Genomic DNA, 22,265 nt, shown 5'->3' with positions numbered 1-22,265 from the left:
TGTGCTCACCAGTGTGGTCATGGTCCCTAACACCTGACTTGTCACTTGGGAAGGGTGAGCAGGGGTGGGCTGCTCTGAGAACTCCTCCTGCTGGCAACACATGCCTGTCACTGCCCCTGTGCACACGGTGTGGCCTGGCGTGTGTCGGTCTGCTGGGCTGAGCGAACTGCTGCCACGTGTGGCCTGTTGGGGCCCTGCAGGTGCCACACATCCCCCAGGTCGAAGACCAGCCAGTGTGGGTGGGACAGGAGGAGATCCAGAGCGTAAAGGGTTGGAGTATTGTGCGCTCTCTCTCTCTCTCTCTCTGGCGGGAATCTGGCCACTCAGAAACTTCTGAGCTTCTGTGTGGTGCTGACAAGACCAAACACAGACCTTTCCTTCTCTACCTCAGTCTGCTGACTGGGTCAGACTCCCACCCTCCTGCTTCCTGCTTCCTCACGTTCCCTTTCGTGACGGAGTAGCCACAATCAGCAGTCTGAGGACTGTGAAGGAAAAACCCAACGCAGCCGTCACGGTCCTGGAAACAGCCCGGTTCTTCCCACTGTGTCTTTCCTGCCTATCTTTCTCCCGGGTGTCTCCTCCACGCTCACACGGGACACTTTCTCCCCAGAGGTGTCGAAGGTTTGCCCCACCCCCACACAGCTCTCTGCCACAGCAGCTGGGCGTCCTGCCCCGAACTCAGTATCGACACCATCTCTCTTCAGAGAGATCCTAGATCACATCCCACAGGTCGAGGGTTCGGTCCCACCAGACTACCACCCCCCCACATGCCCCATCAGATGCCAGCACCAGGCACAGGCTTTTGAGCAGCACGCTATAGATGAGAGGGACCAGTGACCCCCCTCCTTGGATTCGATTACTTGCTACAGTGGCTCACAGGACTCGGGGGCACAGTTACTTACATTTACTAGTTCATTAAAGGACACGATGAAGGACCCGCATGAATGGCCAGATGAACAGATATATAGGGCAAGCCTGGGAGGGCCCTGAGCTCAAGAGCTTCTGTCCCCATGGACTGGCAAGCATCATCCTCCCGGTATATAGATGTTTTCACCCACCTGGAAGCTCCCCGAATCCCACGCTATTGAGACTTTATGGAGGCTTCAGAACACAAGTACGATCAATTGTTAACTCCACCTCCAGCCCCCCCCCCCCCCCAAATCTGGAGAAAGGTGAGTGGGGCTTAAAATCCAGAGCTTCCAATCACAGCTTGGCCTTTCTGGTCACCAGCCCGTCAGCTCAACTAGAGTCCCCTCATTAGAACATGAGATGCTCCTTGTATTCTTCTCACTTGGGGATTTATAAGGGTTTCAGGAGCTCTGCAACAGGGACCTAGAGCAAGGCCTGTATATACTTTCTGTTACGTCCTAGTCCTGACGGAGGTGCTGTGTTTAGAACCGTTGTCATAGCTCTGTGTCCCCGCAAAGCCTTCTCTGCCAGCCCCAAGCAGAACCGACTTCCTTCTATTCTCTGTTCCCTGTGCTGCATCTGCACCGCCCTCGGAGGACAGCCCCCCTCCGCACCCCCGCCGCTCTCCCTCCCTTTCATAGGTGAGTTTGTAAGTGTTGTGTTCCTCCCTCTACTAGGTGGAAGCTCCTTCAGTTCAGAAGGTGTGTGTTTGTTTTTATCAACCTTTATATCCTCTGGCCGTACCAGCTTGGTCTGTGTTCAGTCAGTGAGCCGAAAGACTGCATTTCCAGAGGAAGATACTTTTGACACCTATTCTGTTTCTTTATAAAGTTTACGATAACTTTGGTTACAGAAACACTCCGTGCACTACATGGTCTCAAGTTGCGTAGTGACTGGCAAAGAACAGTTCTGTAGAGAAAGGCGGTGCAGTGTCATGTTGAAACACGTGGGTGCGGAAGGCAGAGCACACGTGTTCTGATCCCTGTATCGGAGCTGTGTGACCCTGGGCAGGCGACTTTCCGCTCTGTGTAAAGCCAAAAAGCCAATCTGTCCTCATCTGTCGGGGTCTCCTGGGGTGGGAGCCATATTGAATCTCTTCTACCTGTGGAAGACTTAGGATGGGACGTACCGTCCGTTCCCCAAGCCCATCCCTCTGGGCTAATGAGGCCTGTGCTGTTGCAGGAATCGTTGACCTTCAGGGATGTGTGTGTGGACTTCACCCTGGAGGAGTGGCAGCAACTGGACTCGGCTCAGAAGAACCTCTACAGGGATGTCATGCTGGAGAACTACAGCCACCTGGTGTCCGTGGGTGAGGGCGGTCCACAGTGTGACCGGAACACAGCCCACTCGTGTCACCCACTCTGGGGCTTGTGAAGCCCAAGGCTCCCCGCTGAGAAGTCACAGTCCCGATTGCAAACACCTCCCCCCCACCCCGCCCCGGGATATGTATGGCTTGCGCTCCTCTGTGAATGTTCTGGGCTGAGGGGCAAAGGGCTCTCCTCATGGGGCAAAGGGCTCTCCTCTGGACCCTCTGCAGTTGGCAAGGCTAGGTCTCGGTTCTGGAACGCCTCTGGCGTTGATAACGACCTCCTGTGTCATTTCCCGTCCTCAGGATACCTAGGTGCCAAACCAGATGTGGTCCTCAGATTGGGACGAGGAGAGGAGGCCGGCCTGACAGAGGGAGAGACGCCAACGTGGAAGTATCCAGGTGAGCGGGCGCTGGGCCAATCAGGCCAGGCCAGGGGACCTAGGAGGTGAGCGAGAGCTGGGTGTCAGGGCCATGCCTGGGAGCTCTTCTCGGCGCCCCTGGACTCTGGGACACCACTTGGGTTCGAGGAAACGAGCCGCCGTCATATCCAGGAGCCGCCTGCACCTGCCACCCTCCCTTGGCCCCCTTGTTCTGACTTGGGGTTCAGACAGTGTGGCCGCTGCTGCTGTCAGATGCCATCTCTACCTGCCAGTATCCTGAGCCTTCCCTCTTCCCCACTCCCCCTCCTTTCTGGAAGCTTTCAGGGTGTTTCTCCTCCCCTGGGCATTGGCTTTTTCCTCAGAAGAGGCATGGCTGTAGGGGTGAGGCTTCCCCTTTATTTGTCATGCTGTGGGCCTCTTACATCTGACGCTCAGTGTTTCTTCAGCCTCAGGGAAGTTATCCCACCTGGCTTGTCGGGGTTGGTGTGGCCCTAAAGCGTTGCTGGCACCCTCTGGCTCTGCCAGGCCAGGCGGCCGCCATGCTCTTCTCTGTGCCCATGTCGTGCTCGTCAGCGTCTGCCTTCCCGGGACCGTGTCCTCTCTTCTCAGGTCCTCAGTCTCTTCCAGATGTGACTGGACTCTCCACCTGATGTCAGATTCCAGCTCTTACCCATGCCTCCCTCCCACTCACCCATTTTTGTCTTCTGTGTCCTCTCTGTGTCTACTCAGAACGCAAGGGACCTAGACAGGACATTACTCCCAGGCAGCCTGCTTCACGGAGCTTGGCCGCCATCCTGGGCACAGCGGCTCTTTGCCTTGGTCGTGGGTTTGGTTGGTTTGGTTGGTCTGGGTCCCTCGAGTGCTCCACATGCTCTTCAGATGCCGGTCTTCCCCCGTTCCTTGCACATTCACAGTGGCGTCTCTGTGGGCCCGTCCGAAGACATCTGTCCAGAGCCCTGGGACTACCGGGTGTGCTCTGTGACCTGCAGCCCCGGCTCTAAGCAGGCTCTCGGGGGCCACCTCAGCTTACACATGTGAATCCGCTCTGCACGGGGGTTTGGAGTTTAGCTGCAGAGCCCCGGCTCTACTGCACTCTGGCCCGGCCACGACCCCTCGTGTCTCCCGGACGGCTGCCCCAGAGCCCTCCTCTGCTGGTCTGTGCACCCTCTCCCTCAGGGCCTCCCTGGGCTGGCCCGCACCCACCTCCCTGTAGCTTCTCCCAGGGCTGTGTGGGGGTACGGTGTCCTCTTCGTTGCTCCGTCAACCTCATACCCACTGCTGCCTTGTACAGATTCCTCAGGCTTTCTGCTCTCCCCGTGGCATGCTTTTCCCTGCCTCCAGGGCTTTCCAGGTATTGAAATGTCCGAGTCCCATTCTCAGTTCAGTGGTGCCCTGGGAGGAGGAAGCACAAACTCAGAGGCACAGTCCACTCCTCGAGTCCAGTTGCCTTATGTGAAAATCTGTGTGATACTGAAAGTAACCACGAGCATGCTCATTGTCAGCACGGGCAGTACAGGAGACGGGTCGCGTCAGCACATCCCCAGCCACACCTCCAAGGGCTGTCTGCCTCGTCTCTCAGTTTCTGTTTGTAATTCTGCTGAGGGTCACCTCCTGGGTCCCGGGAATGCCTTCACACCTGCATTTCTGGAGATTTCTATGTGATCTCCCCTCTATATGGAAAATGAGGATTTAGCTCAGTTACACCCTGGCCTTCTCCTCAGATCTTCGCAGTGTCTGTTAAGTTGTTGTTTGTAGTTTTCCTGTTACATTTATAAGGGTAACCAGTATATCTAAGGTGGTTTTTTTTTTTTGAAGATTTTATATATTATTTATTTAGAGAGAGCAAGCAAGGGGAGGGGGGCAGAGGCATAGGAGGAGAGGGAGAGAGAATCTCAGGCAGACTCTACACTGAGTGTGGAGCCTGACTCGGGCTCTCTATCACAATTTTGAGATCATGACCTCAGCCAAAAGAGGCAGCCCAATAGAGCTGAGCTTCTGTGCCTGCATTCCATTTGGTAGCTTCTTTTAAACGGAGCTGTGTGTCTCTGGCTGATTTTCTGCCTGGAACACAGAGCCCTAGAGAGTACCTGCATCTCATTCTTACCCATCCAGGTGTGGGAACATTCGGTAAGTATTTTTTCCTTTTGGAGAAGGGCAGAGGAATGGGGTTCTGTGTCCATCCGCAGCCAGTGGTCAGCAACTCGGGCTTTGGAGCTCAGAGCCTGGATTTGATTTCTGGCTTCTTTGCTCACTAGCTGTCCCTCTGCGCACTTGACTCAGAGTCTTCTTTTTTTTTTTTTTTCCTGTTTGTAGAATGGGGCTCATGCTAGAACTTACAGGATTGTCAGAATTTCATGAGTGGATGAATGTAAAGCACCAAGAAGGGTGCCTGGCACCCTGGGAGCTTTCAGTAGATGCTATCACTGTTTTTGTTGTTGACGATAAAATATTTCTTAATACAGTCTTTGTTACCCCAAGGTGTATCACATAGTGACCTGTGGACCCCTCACGATACTCACGCGTAGGCCCACCATGTGGAAATGGTTTCAGAAAGCCTCGGGTGGTACTGGTTCTGTGCATTTTGAGTGACGCTCCAGACAGTTCTGATGCCCATGTCTAGTTGAGATCCACTGGTTTCAGCATCCCCTGACAAGGGTTCAAAGGCACAGGGAGACATGGCCAGGCCTCACCCAGGGGCATGGGATCAGGTGGGGTGGGAAGACAGGAGCACGTGGACTCACTACTGGACTCCCTTGTTTTCCCTTTCCCCATTGTTCGAGACTTCAGGCTACTTCGGGACTGCTTATTCCCCTGGGCCCTGGAGGAAGTTTCTGGCAGGTCCCATAAATTCTCTAGTTGTTCTAATGGCGCCTCTGGGTGGCTCAGTTGGTTGGGCACCCGACTCTTGATTTTGGCTCAGGTCATGAATTTAGGGTCTTGGGATTGAGCCCTATGTCAGGCTGTGCACTCAGCTGGGCACCTGTTTCTCTTCCTCTCCCCCTCCCACTCTCCCTGCTCGTTCTCTGTCTCTCAAATAAATAAATCCTAAAAAAAATTCTCTGGTTTTTCTGAGATAAATCTTCTAGGAATGGTTAGTCTCAAGAGTGGCCTCACTGTAATCTGAATTGTCCAGTCATGGGGGAGCCCTGGGTAGCTCAGTGGTTTAGCGCCTGCCTTCGGCCCAGGGGCGTGATCCTGGAGTCCCGGGATTGAGTCCCACATCGGGCTCCCTGCATGGAGCCTGCTTCTCCCTCTGCCTGTGTCTCTGCCTCTCTCTCTCTCTCTCTCTCTCTCTGTCTCTCATGAAAAAATAAATAAAATATTTTTTTAAAAATGAATTGTCCCATGTAGTAGTGTGAAGTCTGAAGTTCATCAAAAGGTTGTTGAGCTCTTCAGAGAAAGGTCTTTGCCTTTCTGCATTTCCCCTGTGTTTTGTTTTCTGTTTTGTTCACTTCTCTTTTACCTTTATTTCCTTTTTTCTACTTACTTTGGGTTTACTCTGCTGTTCTTTATTTAGTTCCCCCCCCAACATTTTATTATAAAAATTTTCATGCCAAACAAGTGAAAGAATTATAGTTTGAACACCCATAGAATTCCCCCTAGATGCTACAATGTACATTTTGCTGTATTTGCTTTTTCTTCTGTTTGTCTGTGTACTACTAATTCCTCTGTCCTTCAATCAGTCCCTTTTCTTTTTGTGATGAGTTTCATTGTAAGTTTCGGAGATCAGTACACTTCACCCCGAAATACTTCCACAGGCCTGTCATTAACTAGAGGTCACTACTTGTTAATATTGTTTGTCCTTAATGCTTAATAGGGATTTTAATGAAAGGAAATTAATAAGTAGCATCATATGGTATTTGGTTGTATGTGATAATGTTTTAACATAATCCCTATGTGTATTTCTCACATATTTTCGTTTTATATTTATGGTGATGTGACTCTTGTTTTTTTAAGTGAGCTTTATTGAGGTATAACTTCTATACTCTGAAGTTTACCTTTTGCGTGTACGGTTGTATTGATTTGGCCAATAGATAGTCACGTTACCACCACCACCATCAAGATATTGGACATTTTCTGTCCTGCAGAAAAACCTCTTTTTTCCTTTCATTCTTTTTTATTTGTTTTATTTATTTTTATTATTTTTGTTTCCTTATATTCTTAAACTTCTTTCCACCTCCAGATTTGTTTTCTTTTCTTCTTGTTGTTTGATTCTTTCTAGAATGTCATATAAATGAATCTTTTAGTATGTAGCCTTATTCCCCTCACTTCTTTCACTTAATGCTTTTTAATTTCATCCATGTTGTGACATTTGTTGGTAGCTTGTGGATTTTTAAAAAGGTTTTATTTATTTGAGAGAGAGTGTGTGAGCACGCAGGAGGATGAGTAGTAGGAAGGGGAGAGGCAGAGGCAGGGGGCTGATGTAGGGTTCAATCTCAGGACCCTGGAATCATGACCTGAGTCAATGGCAGGCCCTTAACCAACTGAGTCACGCAGGCACTGTTTTTTTCACTTTTATAGCCAAGGTATATCGTTTATCCGTGAACCACTTAAATGCCAGTTGAATTGTTCGTGATTTTGGTTATTATCATTTTAAAGATTTATTTATTTATTCATGAGAGACACAGAGAGAGCGAGAGAGAGACAGAGACATAGGCAGAGGGAGAAGCAGGTTCTTTGCAGGAGCCCAGTGCTGGACTACATCCCGAATCCCAGGATCATGACCTGAGGCAAAGGCAGCCGCCCAACTGCTGAGCCACCCAGGCGTCTCTGGTTCTTATAATTTTAAAAAAAGGTTTTATTTATTTATTCATGAGAGAGGCACACACACACACAGAGGCAGAGACACAGGCAGAGGGAGAAGCAGGCTCCATGCAGGGAGCCCGACGTGGGACTCGATCCCAGGTCTTCAGGATCAGGCCCTGGGCTGAAGGCAGTGCTAAACTGCTGAGCCACCCAGGCTGCCCCCTCATTCTTATAATTAAAGCTATCATTGATAAGTTAACTTTTATATCTAATATGAGATGTGGGTCAACATTCTTTTATTATGACTGTTTTTGCATACTCAATTCCATTTGTTTCAGTAACTTTTTTATGATAAGGGTTTTTTAAGATATTCAGTAAAGGTTGTGTTTTTTTATTTTATTATTAATTTTTTTGTTTAAATGCCAAGTGTTACTGAGGACTTTTTCAGTTGTTGACCATTTGTATGTCTTTTTTGGAGAAATGTCTGTGCATGTTTTCTGCTCATTTCTTGTTTGAATTATTTGTTCTTTGGGTGTTAAGTTCAATAAATTCTTTATACTAGCCCTTTATCTGATGTGTCATTTGCAAATATCTTCTCCCATTCTGTCAGTTGTCTTTTGGTTTTGTCGACTGTTTCCTTTGCTCTGCAGAAGCTTTTTATCTTGATGATGTGCCAATAGTTCATTTTTGCCTTTATTTCCCTTCCCTTTGGAGACGTGTCTAGCAAGAATTTGATGTGGTTGAGGTCAGAGAGGTTGCTGCCTGTGTTCTCTAGGATTTTATGGATTCCTGTCTCACTTGTAGGTCTTTCATCTATTTTGAGTCTATTTTTGTGTATGGTGTGAGAAAATGGTTCAGTTTAATTCTATTGCATGTGGCTGATTTTCGCAACCCCATTTGTTGAAGAGACTGTTTTTTTTAAATTGGATATTCCTTCCTGCTTTGTCAAAATTAGTTGATCATATAGTTGTGGGTCCATTTCTGGGTTCTCTCTTCTATCCCATTGATCTCTGTGTCTGTTTTTCTACCATACCATACTATCTTGATATTACAGCTTTGTAATAGAGCTTGATGTCTGGCATTGTGATGCCACCAGCTTTAGTTTTCTTTTTCAGCATTCCTTTGGCTATTTGGGGTACTTTGTGGTTCCATACAAATTTTAGGATTATTTGTTCTAACTCTGTGAAATAAGTTGATGGTATTTTTTTTTATATTTTTATTTATTTATGATAGTCACAGAGAGAGAGAGAGAGGCAGAGACACAGGCAGAGGGAGAAGCAGGCTCCATGCACCAGGAGCCCGATGTGGGATTCGATCCCGGGTCTCCAGGATCGCGCCCTGGGCCAAAGGCAGGCGCCAAACCGCTGCGCCACCCATGGATCCCGATGGTATTTTGATAGGGATTGCATTGACTGTGTAGATTGCTCTAGGTAACATAGATATTTTAATAATATTTGTTCTTCCAAACCATGAGCATGGAGCATTTTTTTCCATTTCTTTCGGTCTTCCTCAATTTCTTTCATGAGTGTTCTGTAGTTTTCGGAGTATAGATCCTTTGCCTCTTTGGTTAGGTTTATTGCTAAGTATCTTACGGTTTTGGTGCAATTGTAAATGGGATCTACTCCTTAATTTCTCTTTCTTCTGTATCACTGTTAATGTATAGAAATGCAGCTGATTTCTGTGCATTGATTTTATATCCTGCCACTTTGCTGAATTCCTGTATGGGTTCTAACAATTTTGAGGTGGAATCTTTTGGTTTTTCCACATAGAGTATCATGTCATGAGAGTTTTACTTCTCCTTTGCTGATTTGGATGCCTTTTATTTCTTTTTGTTGTCTAATTGCTGAGGCTAGGACTTCAAGTACTATGTTGAACAATGGTAGTGAGAGTGGACATCCCTGCCATGTGCCTGACCTTAGGGGAGAAGCTCTCAGTTTTTCCTCATTGAGAATGATATTTGCTTTGGGCTCTAATTGCTGTATCCCAAAGATTTTGAACAGTTGTGTTTTCATTTTCATTTGTTTCTATGAATTTTTTAAATTCTTTAATTTCCTGGTTGACCTATTCATTCTTTAGTAGGATGCTCTTTAACCTCCATGTATTTGAGTTCTTTCAAATTTCTTCTTGTGATTGAGTTAAGTTTCAAAGCATTATGGTCTGAAAATATGTAGGGAATGATCCCAGTCTTTTGGTACCAGTTGAGACCTGATTTGTGACCCAGTATGTGGTCTCTTCTGGAGAATATTCCATGTGCACTCAAGAAGAATGTGTATTCTGTTGCTTTCTTTTTTTTTTTAAAGATTTTATTTATTTATTCATGAGAGACACACACACATAGAGATAGGCAGAGACACAGGCAGAGGGAGAAGCAGGCTCCATACAGGAAGCCTGACGTCGGACTCGATCCCAGGTTCTCCAGGATCACGCCCTGGGCTGAAGGCAGTGCTAAACTGCTGAGCCACCCGGGCTGCCCCATTCTGTTGCTTTCTGATGGAATGTTCTGAACATATCTGTGAAGTCCATTTGGTCCAGTGTGTCATTCAAAGCCCTTGATTCCTTGTTGATCTCCTGCTTAGATGATCTGTCCATTGGTCTTCATTGCTGAGAGTGGGATGTTAAAGTCTCCTACTATTATTGTATTATTATCAATGGGTTTAATTTTGTTATTAATTGGTTTATATAATTGGTTGCTCCCTTGTTAGGGGTATAAATATTTATAATTGTTAGATCTTCCTTAATTATGAGAGTGTCCTTCCTCATCTCTTATTACAGTATTTGGTTTAACATTTAATTTGTCTGATGTAAGGATTGCTACACCAGCTTTCTTTTGATGTCCATTAGCATGATAAATGGCTTGCTACCACCTCACTTTCAATCTGGAGGTGACTTTGGGTCTAAAATGAGTCTCTTGCAGACAGCATATTGATGATCTTGCTTTTTTATCCAGTCTGATACCCTGTGTCTTTTGATTCAGGTTTATGTGCTGTGTGGGTTTTTTTTTTTTAATTTCAGATTTCCATTGGTCATTGCTAGTTTACAGAAATTTTATTGTTTTTTCTATATTGACTTTATATCCTGGGGTCTTCCTCAGCTCACATATTAGTGCTAGTAGCTTTTTTGTGTATAGTTTCATATTTTCTATGTGAATAATCTTGTTTTTGTGAAAAAAACAACCATTTTATTTCTTCCTTTCCGATCTAGATACTTTTATTTCTTTTTCTTGCCTTATTCTACCAGCTAAGATCTTCAGTATAATGTTGACTAGGTATAGGGAGAGGAACATCCTTACCTCATTCCTGAGCTTGGGCCAAAAACATTCATTCTTTCACCATTAGGTATAATTTAAATTGTAGGGTTTTTCATCAATGCCTGGTAAAAGTTGAGGACATTTCCTTCTAATCCTGGTTTTCTGAGAAGCTTTATCATGACTGGGTACTGAATGTTGCAAATGCTTTTATGTATTAATCGATATGATTGTGTTTTTTTTCTTACATGTTACGTAATTATGTATATTGTTGGATTTAAGTCTGTCATTTTCTTTTCTTTTTGTCCTCTCTTCTTTGGTTGTTGTTGTCTTGCTTCCTCATTCCTCTCTTTGGAATATCAGATTATTTTTTAAGTTAGACTTCTATTTTGGGATAACTAGATTCTCATGCACTGATAGGAAACAGTACAGAGATATTTCCTGTACCCTTACGCAGTGTCCCCAGTGGTGACATCTTACAAAACTATAGTACAAAATACAACCAGGATATTGACACGAATGCAAGTAAGATACAGAATATTTCCATCACCATAAGGAATTTTATAGCCATATTCATTTCTTCCTGTTGTGTGCGCTGCAGCAACACGATCAGGGTCCTGAGGATAAGGGGATGAGGAAAATAAAAGAAAAGTAAAGAGATGGGGACAGGAGGGACACAGTGGATGATGTCCAAACAGTGCCAGCTTTATTCAAGGTTTTACAACATTTTATAGCATGAGCAAAACAAAGCCAAGAAGGTGTTTATTTTTAGCAGGTTTGTGAAACCCTCCAAAGTTCCCTTTTCTCAGCATGCAAGACAGACTCACAGGTGCCAGAAGACCTTGGTAAATAGATAAGCTTGTTGCTCCAGATGTGCATACTTCAAAGGAATATTAGGTATGGTAAACAGACCAGCAAGGACAGACAGACCCTTATTTACATTTATGGCCAGGTCAGAATAAGTTGTATCTATTGTGTTATGTGGGCGATCACGCACAAGCTAGCCCTGAGAACCATTGCTCAAGCCCTTTCTCAAGTGTCTACCAACTATTCACCCTTTAGGCTCCCGAGCCTTTTGCGTGAATGAGGGATGCAAATCCGGGCCTGTTTGGTTCAGTTACTCCAGCTAATTCGTGGTTGCCCACATCTTCCTACCCCTACCCTTACCTCTCCTTAAAGCTGGCAAGTACTAATTTGTTCTCCATTTTTATAATTTTGTTTTTTTCAAGAATATTATACAAATGGAGTCATGTAGTATGTACTCTTATGGGATTGATTCTTTACACTCAGCATAATTCTTGGGGAGTCATCTGGTTTTTTTATTAGTATTTTCTTCTTGTTTGTCACTGACTAGTATTCCACTAAATGGATCTGCCACAGTTTATCTAACTGTTCTTTCCATTTGCCATAAGCATCTAAGGATCTTTCTGCAATCTTTCTGCAGCTTGGTAGCTCATTTCCTTGTATGGCCAAGCAATATTCCTTGTATGGATGTACCAGTTCGTTCATCCTTTCAGCTGCTAAAGGGCTTCTAGGCTGCTTCCAGTTTTGGACCATTGTAAATAAAGCCACTATAAAGCTGTTATTGCTACATGAAAGTTTTTCTGTGGACTTAAGTTTCAACACATGGTTCATTTCCTTTTTTCTTAACTTTTTTTTTAAATTGGAGTTCAGTTTGCCAACATATAGTATAACACCCAGTGCTCATCCTGCCAAGTGCCCCCGTCAGTGCCTGTCACCCAGTCACCCCAACCCCTCGCCCACCTCCACTTCCAGCACCCCTTGTTCGTTTTCCCAGAGTTAGGTGTCTCATATTTTGTCACCCTCACTGATATTTTCACTCATTTTTCTTTCCTTTCCACCTTATTCCCTTTCACTATTATTTATATTCCCCAAATGAATTAGACCATATAATGTTTGTCCTTCTTCTATTGACTTATTTCACTCAGCATAATACCCTCCAGTTCCATCCACATCAAAACAAATGGTGGGTATTTGTTGTTCCTAATGGCTGAGTAATATTCCATTGTATACATAGACCACATCTTTATCCATTCATCTTTCGATGGACATTGAGGCTCCTTCCACAGTTTGGCGATTGTGGACATTGTTGCTATAAACATTGGGGTGCAGGTGTTCCGGTGTTTCACTGCATCTGTATCTTTGGGGTAAATCCCTAGCAGTGCAATTGCTGGGTTGTAGGACAGTTCTATTTTTAACTCTTTGAGGAACCTCCACACAGTTGTCCAGAGTGGCTGTACCAGTTCACATTCCCACCAACAGTGCAAGAGGGTTCCCCTTTCTCCACATCCTCTCCAACACTTGTGGTTTCCTGTCTTGTTAATTTTCCCCATTCTCACTGGTGTGAGGTGGTATCTCATTGTGGTTTTGATTTGTATTTCCCTGATGGCAAGTGATGTGGAGCATTTTCTCTTGTGCTTGCCCATGTCTATGTCTTCCTCTGTGAGATTTCTGTTCACATCTTTTGCCCATTTCATGATTGGATCGTTTGTTTCTTTGCTGTTGAGTTTAATAAGTTCTTTATAGATCTTGGATACTAGTCCTTTATCTTTTAGGTCATTTGCAAATATCTTCTCCCATTCTGTAGGTTGTCTTTTAGTTTCTTGCTGTTTTTTTTTGCTGTGCAGAAGCTTTTTATCTTGATGAAGTCTCAATAGTTCATTTTTGCTCTTGTTTCCCTTGCCTTCATGGATGTATCTTGCAAGAAGTTGCTGTGGCCAAGTTCAAAAGGGGTGTTGCCTGTGTTCTCCTCTAGGATTTTGATGGATTCTTGTCTCACTTTTAGATCTTTCATCCATTTTGAGTTTATCTTTGTGTATGGTGTAAGAGAATGGTCTGGTTTCATTCTTCTGCATGTGGCTGTCCAATTTTCCCAGCACCATTTATTGAAGAGACTGTCCTTTTGCCAGTGGATAGTCTTTCCTCCTTTGTCAAATATTAGTTGACCATAGAGTTGAGGGGCCATTTCTGGATGCTCTATTCTATTCCATTGATCTAGGTGTCTGTTTTTGTGCCAGTACCACACTGTCTTGATGATCACAGCTTTGTAGCATTACAACCTGAAATCTGGCATTATGATGCCCTCGGCCCTGGTTTTCGTTTTTAATATTCCCCTGACTATTCGAGGTCTTTTCTGATTCCACACAAATCTTAAGATGATTTGTTCCAACTCTCTGAAAAAAGTCCATGGTATTTTGAGAGGGATTGCATTAAACGTGTAAATTGCCCTGGGTAGCATAGACATTTTCACAATATTAATTCTTCCAATCCATGAGCATGGAATATTTTTCCATCTCTTTGTGTCTTCCTCAATTTCTTTCAGAAGTGTTCTGTAGTTTTTAGGGTATAGGTCCTTTACCTTTTTTGGTTAGGTGTATTCCCAGGTATCTTATGCTTTTGGGTGCAGTTATAAATGGGATTGACTCCTTGATTTCTCTTTCTTCAGTCTCATTGTTAGTGTATAGAAATGCCACTGATTTCTGGGCATTGATTTTGTATCCTGCCACACTGCCGAATTGCTGTATGAGTTCTAGCAATCTTGGGGTGGAGTCTTTTGGCTTTTCTATGTACAGGATCATGTCATCTGCAAAGAAGGAGAGTTTGACTTCTTCTTTGCCCATTTGAATGCCTTTAATGTCTTTTTGTTGTCTGATTGCTGAGGCTAGGACTTCTAGTACTATGTTGAATAGCAGTAGTGAGAGTGGACATCCCTGTCGTGTTCCTGATCTTAGGGTAAAGGCTCCCAGTGTTTCCCCATTAAGAATAATATTTGCTGTGGGCTTTTCATAGATTGCTTTTAAGATGTGAGGAATGTTCCCTCTATCCCTACACTCTGAAGAGTTTTGATCAGGAATGGATGCTGTATTTTGTCAAATGCTTTCTCTCCATCTAATGAGAGGATCATATGGTTCCTGTTTTTTCTCTTGTTGATATGATCTATCACGTTGATTGCTTTACCAGTGTTGAACCAGCCTTGCATCCCGGGGATAAATCCCACTTGGTCATGGTGAATCATTTTCTTAATATACTGTTGGGTCCTATTGGCTAGTATCTTGTTGAGAATTTTTGCATCTGTGTTCATTAGGGATATTGGTCTATAATTCTCCTTTTTGGTGGGGTCTTTGGTTTTGGAATTAAGGTGATGCTGGCCTCATAGAATGAATTTGGAAGTACTCCATCTCTGTCTATCTTTCGGAACAGCTTTAGGTATTGTTTCTTCTTTAAACAATTGATAGAATTCCCCTGGGAAGCCATCTGGCCCTGGACTTTTGTGTCTTGGGAGGTTTTTGATGACTGCTTCAATTTCCTCCCTGGTTATCGGCCTGTTTGGGTTTTCTATTTCTTCCTGTTCCAGTCTTGGTAGTTTGTGGTTTTCTAGAAATGTGTCCATTTCTTCTAGATTGCCTAATTTATTGGCATATAGCTGCTCATAAGTTTTTAAATCGTTTGTATTTCTTTGGTATTGGTGATTTTATTAATTTGAGTCTTTTCTCTTTTGTTTTTAATAAGGCTGGCTAATGGTTTATCTATCTTAGTAATTCTTTCAAAGAACCAACTCCTGGTTTTGTTGATCTGTTCCACAGTTCTTCTGGTCACTATTTCATTGAGTACCGCTCGAGTCTTTTTTAACTGTCTTCTTCTGCTGGGTGTAGGATCTGTTTGCTATTTTTTCTCCAGCTCCTTTAGGTACAAGGTTAGCTTTTGTATTTGAGTTCTTTCCAGTTTTTGGATGGATGCTTGTATTGTGAGGTATTTCCCCCTCAGGACTGCTTTTGCTGTATCCCAAAGATTTTGAATGGTTGTATCTTCATTCTCATTAGTTTCCATGAATCTTTTTAATTCTTCTCAGATTTCCTGGTTGACCCTTTCATCTTTTAGCAGGATGGTATTTAACCTCCACATGTTTCAATTACTTCCCAACTTCCTTTTGTGGTTTAGTCCTAGTTTCAAAGCCATTATGGTCTGAAAAATGCAAGGGATAATCCCATCTTTTGGTATCAGTTAAAACCTGATTTGTGACCCAGTATGTGGTCTATTCTGGAGAAAGTTCCATGTGCACTTGAGAAGAATGTGTATTCACTTCATTTGGATGTAAAGTTCTGTAAATATCTGTGAAATCCATGTGGTCTAGTGTATCATTTAAAGCTTGTCTCTTTGGAAATGCTGTGCTTCGAAAATCTATCAATTGCAGAAAGTGCCGTGTTCAAGTCTCCCAGTATAAGTGTATTATTATCTAAGTATGTCTTAACTTTGGTTATTAATTGATTGATATACTTGCCCGCTCCCGCATTAGTGGCATAATATTCATGATTGTTAGGTCCTCTTGTTGGATAGATCCTTTAAGTATGATATAGTGTCCCTCTTCATCTCTTACTACAGTCTTCGGGATAAACTTTATCTTATATGAGGATGGCTACCCCTGCTTTCTTTTGAGGACCATCTGAATGGTAAATGGTTCCCCAACCTTTTATTTTCAGGCTGTAGGTGTCCTTATGTCTAAAATGAGTCTCTTGTAGACAGCAAATAGATGGGTCTTGCTTTTTTACCCAGTCTGAAACCCTGTGCCTTTTGATGTGGTCATTAAGCCCATTCACGTTCAGAGTTACTATTGAAAGATATGAAGTTAGTGTCATCATGATACCTACTCAGTCCCTGTTTTTGTGGATTGTTTTTCTTGGACTTCCTCTTTCTTTTACAGAGTCCCTCTTAATATTTCTTGCAGAGCTGGTTTGGTGGTCGCATATTCTTTCAGTTTCTGCCTATGTTGGAAGCTCTTTATCTCTCCTTCTATTCTGAATGAGAGCCTTGCTCAAGTATTCTTGGCTGCATCTTCTTCTCATTTAGGACCCTGAAAAATCCTGCCAGTGCTTTCTGGCCTGCCAGGTCTCTGGAGAGGTCTGCTGTTAACCTAATACTTCTCCCCATAAAGTTTAGGGATCTCTTGTCTGTTGCTGCTTTAAGGATCTTCTCTTTATCTTTGGAATTTGCAAGTTTCACTATTAAATGTTGGGGTTGTGAACGGTTTTTATTGATTTTAAGGGGGGGGGGATCTAACTCCTGGATCTGAATGCCTATTTCCCTTCCCAAGTTAGGGAAGTTCTCATCTATGATTTGTTCAAATACCCTTTCTGGTCCTCTGTCCCTTTTGGCGCCCTCTGGAACCCCAATTAAACGTAGATTTTTCCTTCTGAGGCTGTCATTTATTTCCCTTAACCTTTCCTCATGATCTTTTGTTTTTCTCTTTTTTCCTCAGCTTCCTTCCTTGCCATCAACTTGTCTTCTATGTCACTCACTTGTTCTTCTACCTCATTAACCCTCGTCATTAGGACCTCCAGTTTGGATTGCATCTCATTTAATTGATTTTTAATTTTGGCCTGATTAGATCTAAATTCTGCAGTCACGAAGTCTCTTGAATCCTTTATGCTTTTTTCTAGAGCCACCAGTAGTTTTATAATTGTGTTTCTGAATTGGCTTTCTGACATTGCATTGTAATCCAAATTCTGTAACTCTGTGGGAGAGAGGACTGTTTCTGATTCTTTCTTTTGTGGGGAGTTTTTCCTTCTAGTCATTTTGCTCAGTGCAGAGTGGCCAAAAACAAGTTGCACTGGAAAAAGGAGAAAAAGAAGGGAAAAAGGAGGGGTAACAAACAGAAAACAAAAAACAAGGGGGACTATCCTCTGATTCTATATACTGTAAATCCCTCGACTTCTGCAACTTTCCAGCGCTGCTTGGTCAATAACTTGCTTTTCCCCTGTTCTTCCAGCTGGTCTTCTGGAAGAGGGGCCTGATGTGTTGATTCAGGTGTGTATACCTGGGGGAGCTGCCCAGCCCCCTGCCAGGTGCACAGCTCAGTGGGAGCTGTTTATCCTGTGATGCCCCTGCTCAGTCCCAGGTACAAGGTGACACCAGGAGGAACAACAACAGTGGCAGCGGCCAGCTGTCCATCCCTGGAGTCAGCTCCCACAGTAAGTACCGCAGCTCCCAGTCCACAGGGGCCTGGATGCTCCAGGGGCGGGGGTCACCAATCTGCACAGCTTGGGGTCGCCTGGCAGCAGGAGCGTCCTGGCTGTCCTGTGTCCTCCTGGCCTCTGCCTGTCCCGGGGGGAGTGCCGGATCCTGGGCTGTGTCCCCTGGGTTCTGGGGCCTGCACTGCTGCAATTGCACTCCCGGGGCCGCGCAGCCCCCTCCGTGCAGAGCCGCCACCTGAGCCACCTGAGCTGAGCTGCTCCCGGCCCTGCTGGGCGCCTGCTCCAGGCCTTTAGGGAACTTGGCCCAGCTGTGTGGCGCACTCTCCCCTGGGGTGCAGTTCCTCTGTTAGTGCCCCTGGGAGCCTGAGGGCTTCCCCGCCCCTCCTGGGATCCTGCCCGAGCTCCCTACCAGCGCCCCTCCATCCGGGAAGGTTAGTAAAGCTCCTACTTCTCGGGGACTGGGCTTTTCTGTCTTGGGGGCACTCGCCGCGCAGCCTTAGCCCAGCTCCTCGCGGGACCTCTCCCCCCGTGGATGCTTTTTTATTTATTTTTTTTAACGTCTTCCTACCTTGATAGAAGCATGAACTCTTCTCACTGTAGCATTCCAGCTGTTCTCTCTTTAAATCTCAGGCTGAATTCATAGGTTTTCAGGATGATTTGAAAGTGATCTAGGTAAGTTGGTGGGGACAGGTGACTTGGGGACTGTACTCTTCCGTCATCTTTGCCTGCCTCGCAAGTCTGTTTTGCCCACACTCAAGGGAAGAGGATTTACATAGGGCACAGTGAACTGGGGTCACCTAGGATGTGCCTGATACAACTGCTGATGCTAGGATGAGAAGGAATGAATATGAGCAAAAATCATTCACCGATATCACAGTGAAATGAGCTAAAGCTCATTTGGTGTCCAAAGTCAGTTTTGTCTCATTACTTGTGGTTTCTTTGACCATTCACTACATCTCATCTGTTAAATCTGTTAGCTGACAACTTCTGTCACAGGATTTGGTGAACTGTGGAGATATTTTTATTCTTATAGAAAAAAAATCACATACAGATATTAAAATCTCAGGATACCCATTCTCAACATGCAAAATATATTCTCAAGATCAAATACAAAGCTGAAAGGGAAAATGGATGGGAAGACAGAATTAAATATGCACAGGATTACCTTAAACAATTTGTTAGTCTCTGGAGACTACACTCAAAACATTTAAAAATCAATGATCCCAACACCCAAATGATAATTTGATTAATAATTTGGTATATTTCCTTCCTAGCTTTTTGTTCTATGTATCTACCTACCTACACACACACCTAAAATATATATAAATATAATACAAATATATGTATCTACCTAAACACATCTAAAACATATAAATACAAATATATATGGGCATATAATTTTACTCAGCATAAATTTGCCATATTTCTACCACCCAGAATCACTGATACAATAGTGCATAGCCTTCCGTGTACTTTTTTATAATGTAAATCATAGGGTATATTGTTTTTTAATGTTTTTTACTTAACAGATTGCCATAAACATTTCCTCAAACATAATAAAGATAATTTTAATTGGTCTATATTATCCCACCTTAAAGATATATCAAATTTTAATCAATTGCCTATTACAGGATATACAATTCATTTGTTTTGGAATTTAAATATTGCCGTTACAGGAGATACTCTGAAAATTAAAACTCTCTTATTGCCTCACCATGAACTGATTGATTACTGTTTCTTAAAAGACAAAGAATATTAAATTTTTAGCACTGTTTCTAAGTGAGGTGTGCCTTTTGTGTGAGATTTGCGTTTTTGTACTTAAGATGATGAAAAACATGTAAGATCTCTTCTAGCCCCTTTGTTTCAGGGATCCTGATGACTCAACCTCTCTCATGTTTTTTTTTAAATTTTTATTTATTTATGATAGTCACACAGAGAGAGAGAGAGAGAGAGGCAGAGACATAGGCAGAGGGAGAAGCAGGCTCCATGCACTGGGAGCCCAACGTGGGATTCGATCCCGGGTCTCCAGGATCACGCCCTGGGCCAAAGGCAGGCGCTAAACTGCTGCGCCACCCAGGGATCCCTCTCTCATGCTTTTTAAGGGAGCAATTTTTCTATTTGTTTAAGAAACAACAGGAGGAGTCTACCCCAACTAGGATTAATGGTTTATGTTCTATACTGTTCTTTCAAAAATGCACTCTACTCCACAGTAAACCTTGTTTTTTATATTTAAGTGCTTGTTTGCAACCTCTGCACCTTTCCCACAAAATGTTTGGTATAGAATATGGAACATGGGGGTGCCTGGGTAGCTCAGTTGGTTGGGTGACCGACTCTTCGTTTCAGCTCTGGGCATGATCTCGGGGTCCTGGGATTGGGCCCTGCATCTGGCTCCATGCTCAATTCTCTGATGAACAGAGAGGTGTGATTTTCCCCTGAAGCTTTTTCCACATTTACTGCAATCATAAGGCTTCTCCTTCTGCCCTTTACTAATGCACACTCTCTCAAATAAATAAAATCTCTTTAAAAATATGGAACATGTTTCTCTCATACTTGCTAACATGGTTTTCTAAACTTATTAAATACTCTTGACAGGCAATGACCCTTAAATTCTTTCTCAAGGTCATCTCACATCCATACACTTGTAATTTTGCCACTTCTGAATTTTCCACTCATGGGTAAGAATTCTGGGTAAAAAAAAAAATCAGATTTATTACATGCTTCTGGAATTAAGCTTTTATACCTTTTATTATACTAAAGGAAGATTAAATAACATACTAAGAGTTTCTGACATTCTTGATGTTTATAAGGTTACTCCCCAGGATGAAGAGGCATGACTAATAAATTATCTCATTCTCAAGTATCTTTATAGGTTTTATCTCCTGTATGACTTCTCTGATGTTTCATGAGAGTTGACTTCCCACTGAAGGCTTTTCCACAATCCCTGCATTCATAGGGTTTCTCTCCTGTATGAGTCCTGTGATGTACAATGAGAGTTGATTTCACACTGAAGGCTTTCCCACATTCACTGCATTCATAGGGTTTTTCTCCTGTGTGGATTCTCTGATGTTTAATTAGAGTTGACTTCCTACTGAATGCTTTCTCACAGTTACTGCATTTGTAGGGTCTCTCTCCTGTATGAATTCTCTCATGTTTTATCAGTGGTGACTTCTCACTGAAGGCTTTCCCACATTCATTGCATTTATAGGGTTTCTCTCCTGTGTGAGTTCTGTGGTGTACAATAAGGGTTGACTTTTCACCAAATGCTTTCCCACATCTTCTGCATTCATAAGGCTTCTCTCCTGTATGAGTTCTATGATGGACAGAGAGGTGTGATTTCCCACTAAAAGTCTTCCCACATATGCGGCACTCATAAGGTTTCTCTCCTGTATGAATTCTCTGATGAACAGAGAGGTGTGATTTTCCCCTGAAGCTTTTTCCACATTTACTGCAATCATAAGGTTTCTCTTTTGTATGAAATGTGTGGTGTTTAATGGGGTTGTGTTTCTCATTGAAGGGTTTCCCATGTTTATTACACTCAGTTTTCTCACCCTTAGGTGTCCTTTGATGCATAAGGCTGGACTTACCACAGTGGACTCCTTCATAAAATGCTTGTCTAATGTGTGTTTTCTCATGTCTAATAAGGTGATACGAACTCTTAAAGGCTTTTGCACATTCACCACATACAAATGGTTTCTCTGCTGTGTGAGTTCGCTTATGTTTAGCCAGAGTTGACTTCTGTATAAATGTTTTCCCACATTCACTGCATTTGTAGGGCTTCTCCCCTGTGTGAGTTCTCTGGTGTGCAATGAGGGTTGATTTCTGGCTGAAGGCTTTTGTACATTCACTGCATTCATAAGGCTTCTCTCCTGTGTGAGTTCTCTGATGTACCACGAGGTTTGCTTTCTGCATAAACACTTTCCCACACTGAGAACACTCATAGAGTTTCTCCCTAGTTTGAATTCTTTGAGTTTTATTAAGTGCTTGCTTATGGTGGAGGGTTTTTCCATGTTCATTAGGCTCAAAAAATGTCTCTGCAAATGATTGAGCTTTATCAAGATTAGAATGGAAGCATGATTTCCAATGTACCTTATATTCATCATCTTTTTGTCTCATAGAGCTTCTATTTTGACAAAGAAAGTTTAAATTATGTTTTGAACACCTTCCCCACGAATAATATTTGGGGAGTCTCTGTCTTATCGAAACAAAGTCTGTGTTTGGATAAATGATTTTTCTGAAGGTTGTGAATTCTTGGCCACTTTGATCTTTCTGTGCTTCCTTGTCTACTAATGCAGTTTGCCACAGAAGTCTGTCTTGGCTCTCCTTGTGGTTGTCTATCTGGTCACCAACTTGCCAGAATTCTAAAAAAAAATGCAAGACACTCATCAAACTTGCAAACATTCCTACTATAATGTTATGGAATAAAATTAGTTTATAAATGTCTTGCTGTAAACTATCAAGGACTTGAGCTGATGTGGATGGGCTTTCTCTATCTCCCACTAGCACCACCTCCTCTGACTGCAAACACAAAGTGTGGGCCATATTTAACAAAAATATTTTACTCATAGTCAAGCTCAAAACCAAGAAATGGGGCAGCCTGGGTGGCTCAGCTGTTTAGTGCTGCCTTCGGCCCAGGGCATGATCCTAGGCACCCAGGATCGAGTCCCACATCAGGCTCCCTGAATGGAGCC

The 22,265-nt window shown here is 43.6% G+C and overlaps 2 protein-coding genes and 1 long non-coding RNA gene across 11 annotated transcripts in view; 1 reads left to right on the top strand and 2 right to left on the bottom strand.

Moving 5' to 3' along the window:
* The window catches only part of KRBOX4 (KRAB box domain containing 4), a 32,567-nt gene that overhangs the window by 4,853 nt on the left and 5,449 nt on the right, over positions 1 to 22,265 (top strand). Inside the window, exons 4-7 of one of the 3 annotated variants that reach the window (XM_072743284.1) lie at positions 2,092 to 2,218; positions 2,522 to 2,617; positions 17,373 to 17,410; positions 17,496 to 17,574. In XM_072743284.1, the coding sequence (XP_072599385.1) occupies positions 2,092 to 2,218; positions 2,522 to 2,617; positions 17,373 to 17,410; positions 17,496 to 17,574 (340 nt within the window). Of the gene's footprint in view, positions 1 to 2,091; positions 2,219 to 2,521; positions 2,618 to 17,372; positions 17,411 to 17,495; positions 20,107 to 22,265 lie in introns of those variants that run through there. The other 2 variants (XM_072743282.1, XM_072743283.1) reach the window with 2 other exon arrangements.
* On the bottom strand, positions 16,871 to 18,456 carry LOC140596049 (uncharacterized). Its single transcript, XR_011998083.1, has 2 exons — positions 18,146 to 18,456; positions 16,871 to 17,213 (listed from the first exon to the last, which is right to left on the bottom strand). It is a non-coding gene; the product is annotated as an uncharacterized lncRNA (long non-coding RNA).
* ZNF674 (zinc finger protein 674) overlaps positions 18,576 to 22,265 on the bottom strand; it is a 27,850-nt gene continuing 24,160 nt past the window's right edge. For all 7 annotated transcript variants that reach the window (XM_025982474.2, XM_025982477.2, XM_025982475.2 and 4 more), the window contains one exon: positions 18,576 to 21,935. In XM_025982474.2, the coding sequence (XP_025838259.1) occupies positions 20,431 to 21,935 (1,505 nt within the window). In that variant the 3' untranslated portion in view covers positions 18,576 to 20,430. The remainder of the gene's footprint in view (positions 21,936 to 22,265) is intronic.

Source organism: Vulpes vulpes, chromosome X (assembly GCF_048418805.1).
Source record: "Vulpes vulpes isolate BD-2025 chromosome X, VulVul3, whole genome shotgun sequence".
NCBI classification, from domain to species: domain Eukaryota; kingdom Metazoa; phylum Chordata; class Mammalia; order Carnivora; family Canidae; genus Vulpes; species Vulpes vulpes.
The sequence above is the reverse complement of the archived record's forward strand: the minus strand, read 5'-3'. Positions and strand labels throughout refer to the sequence as shown.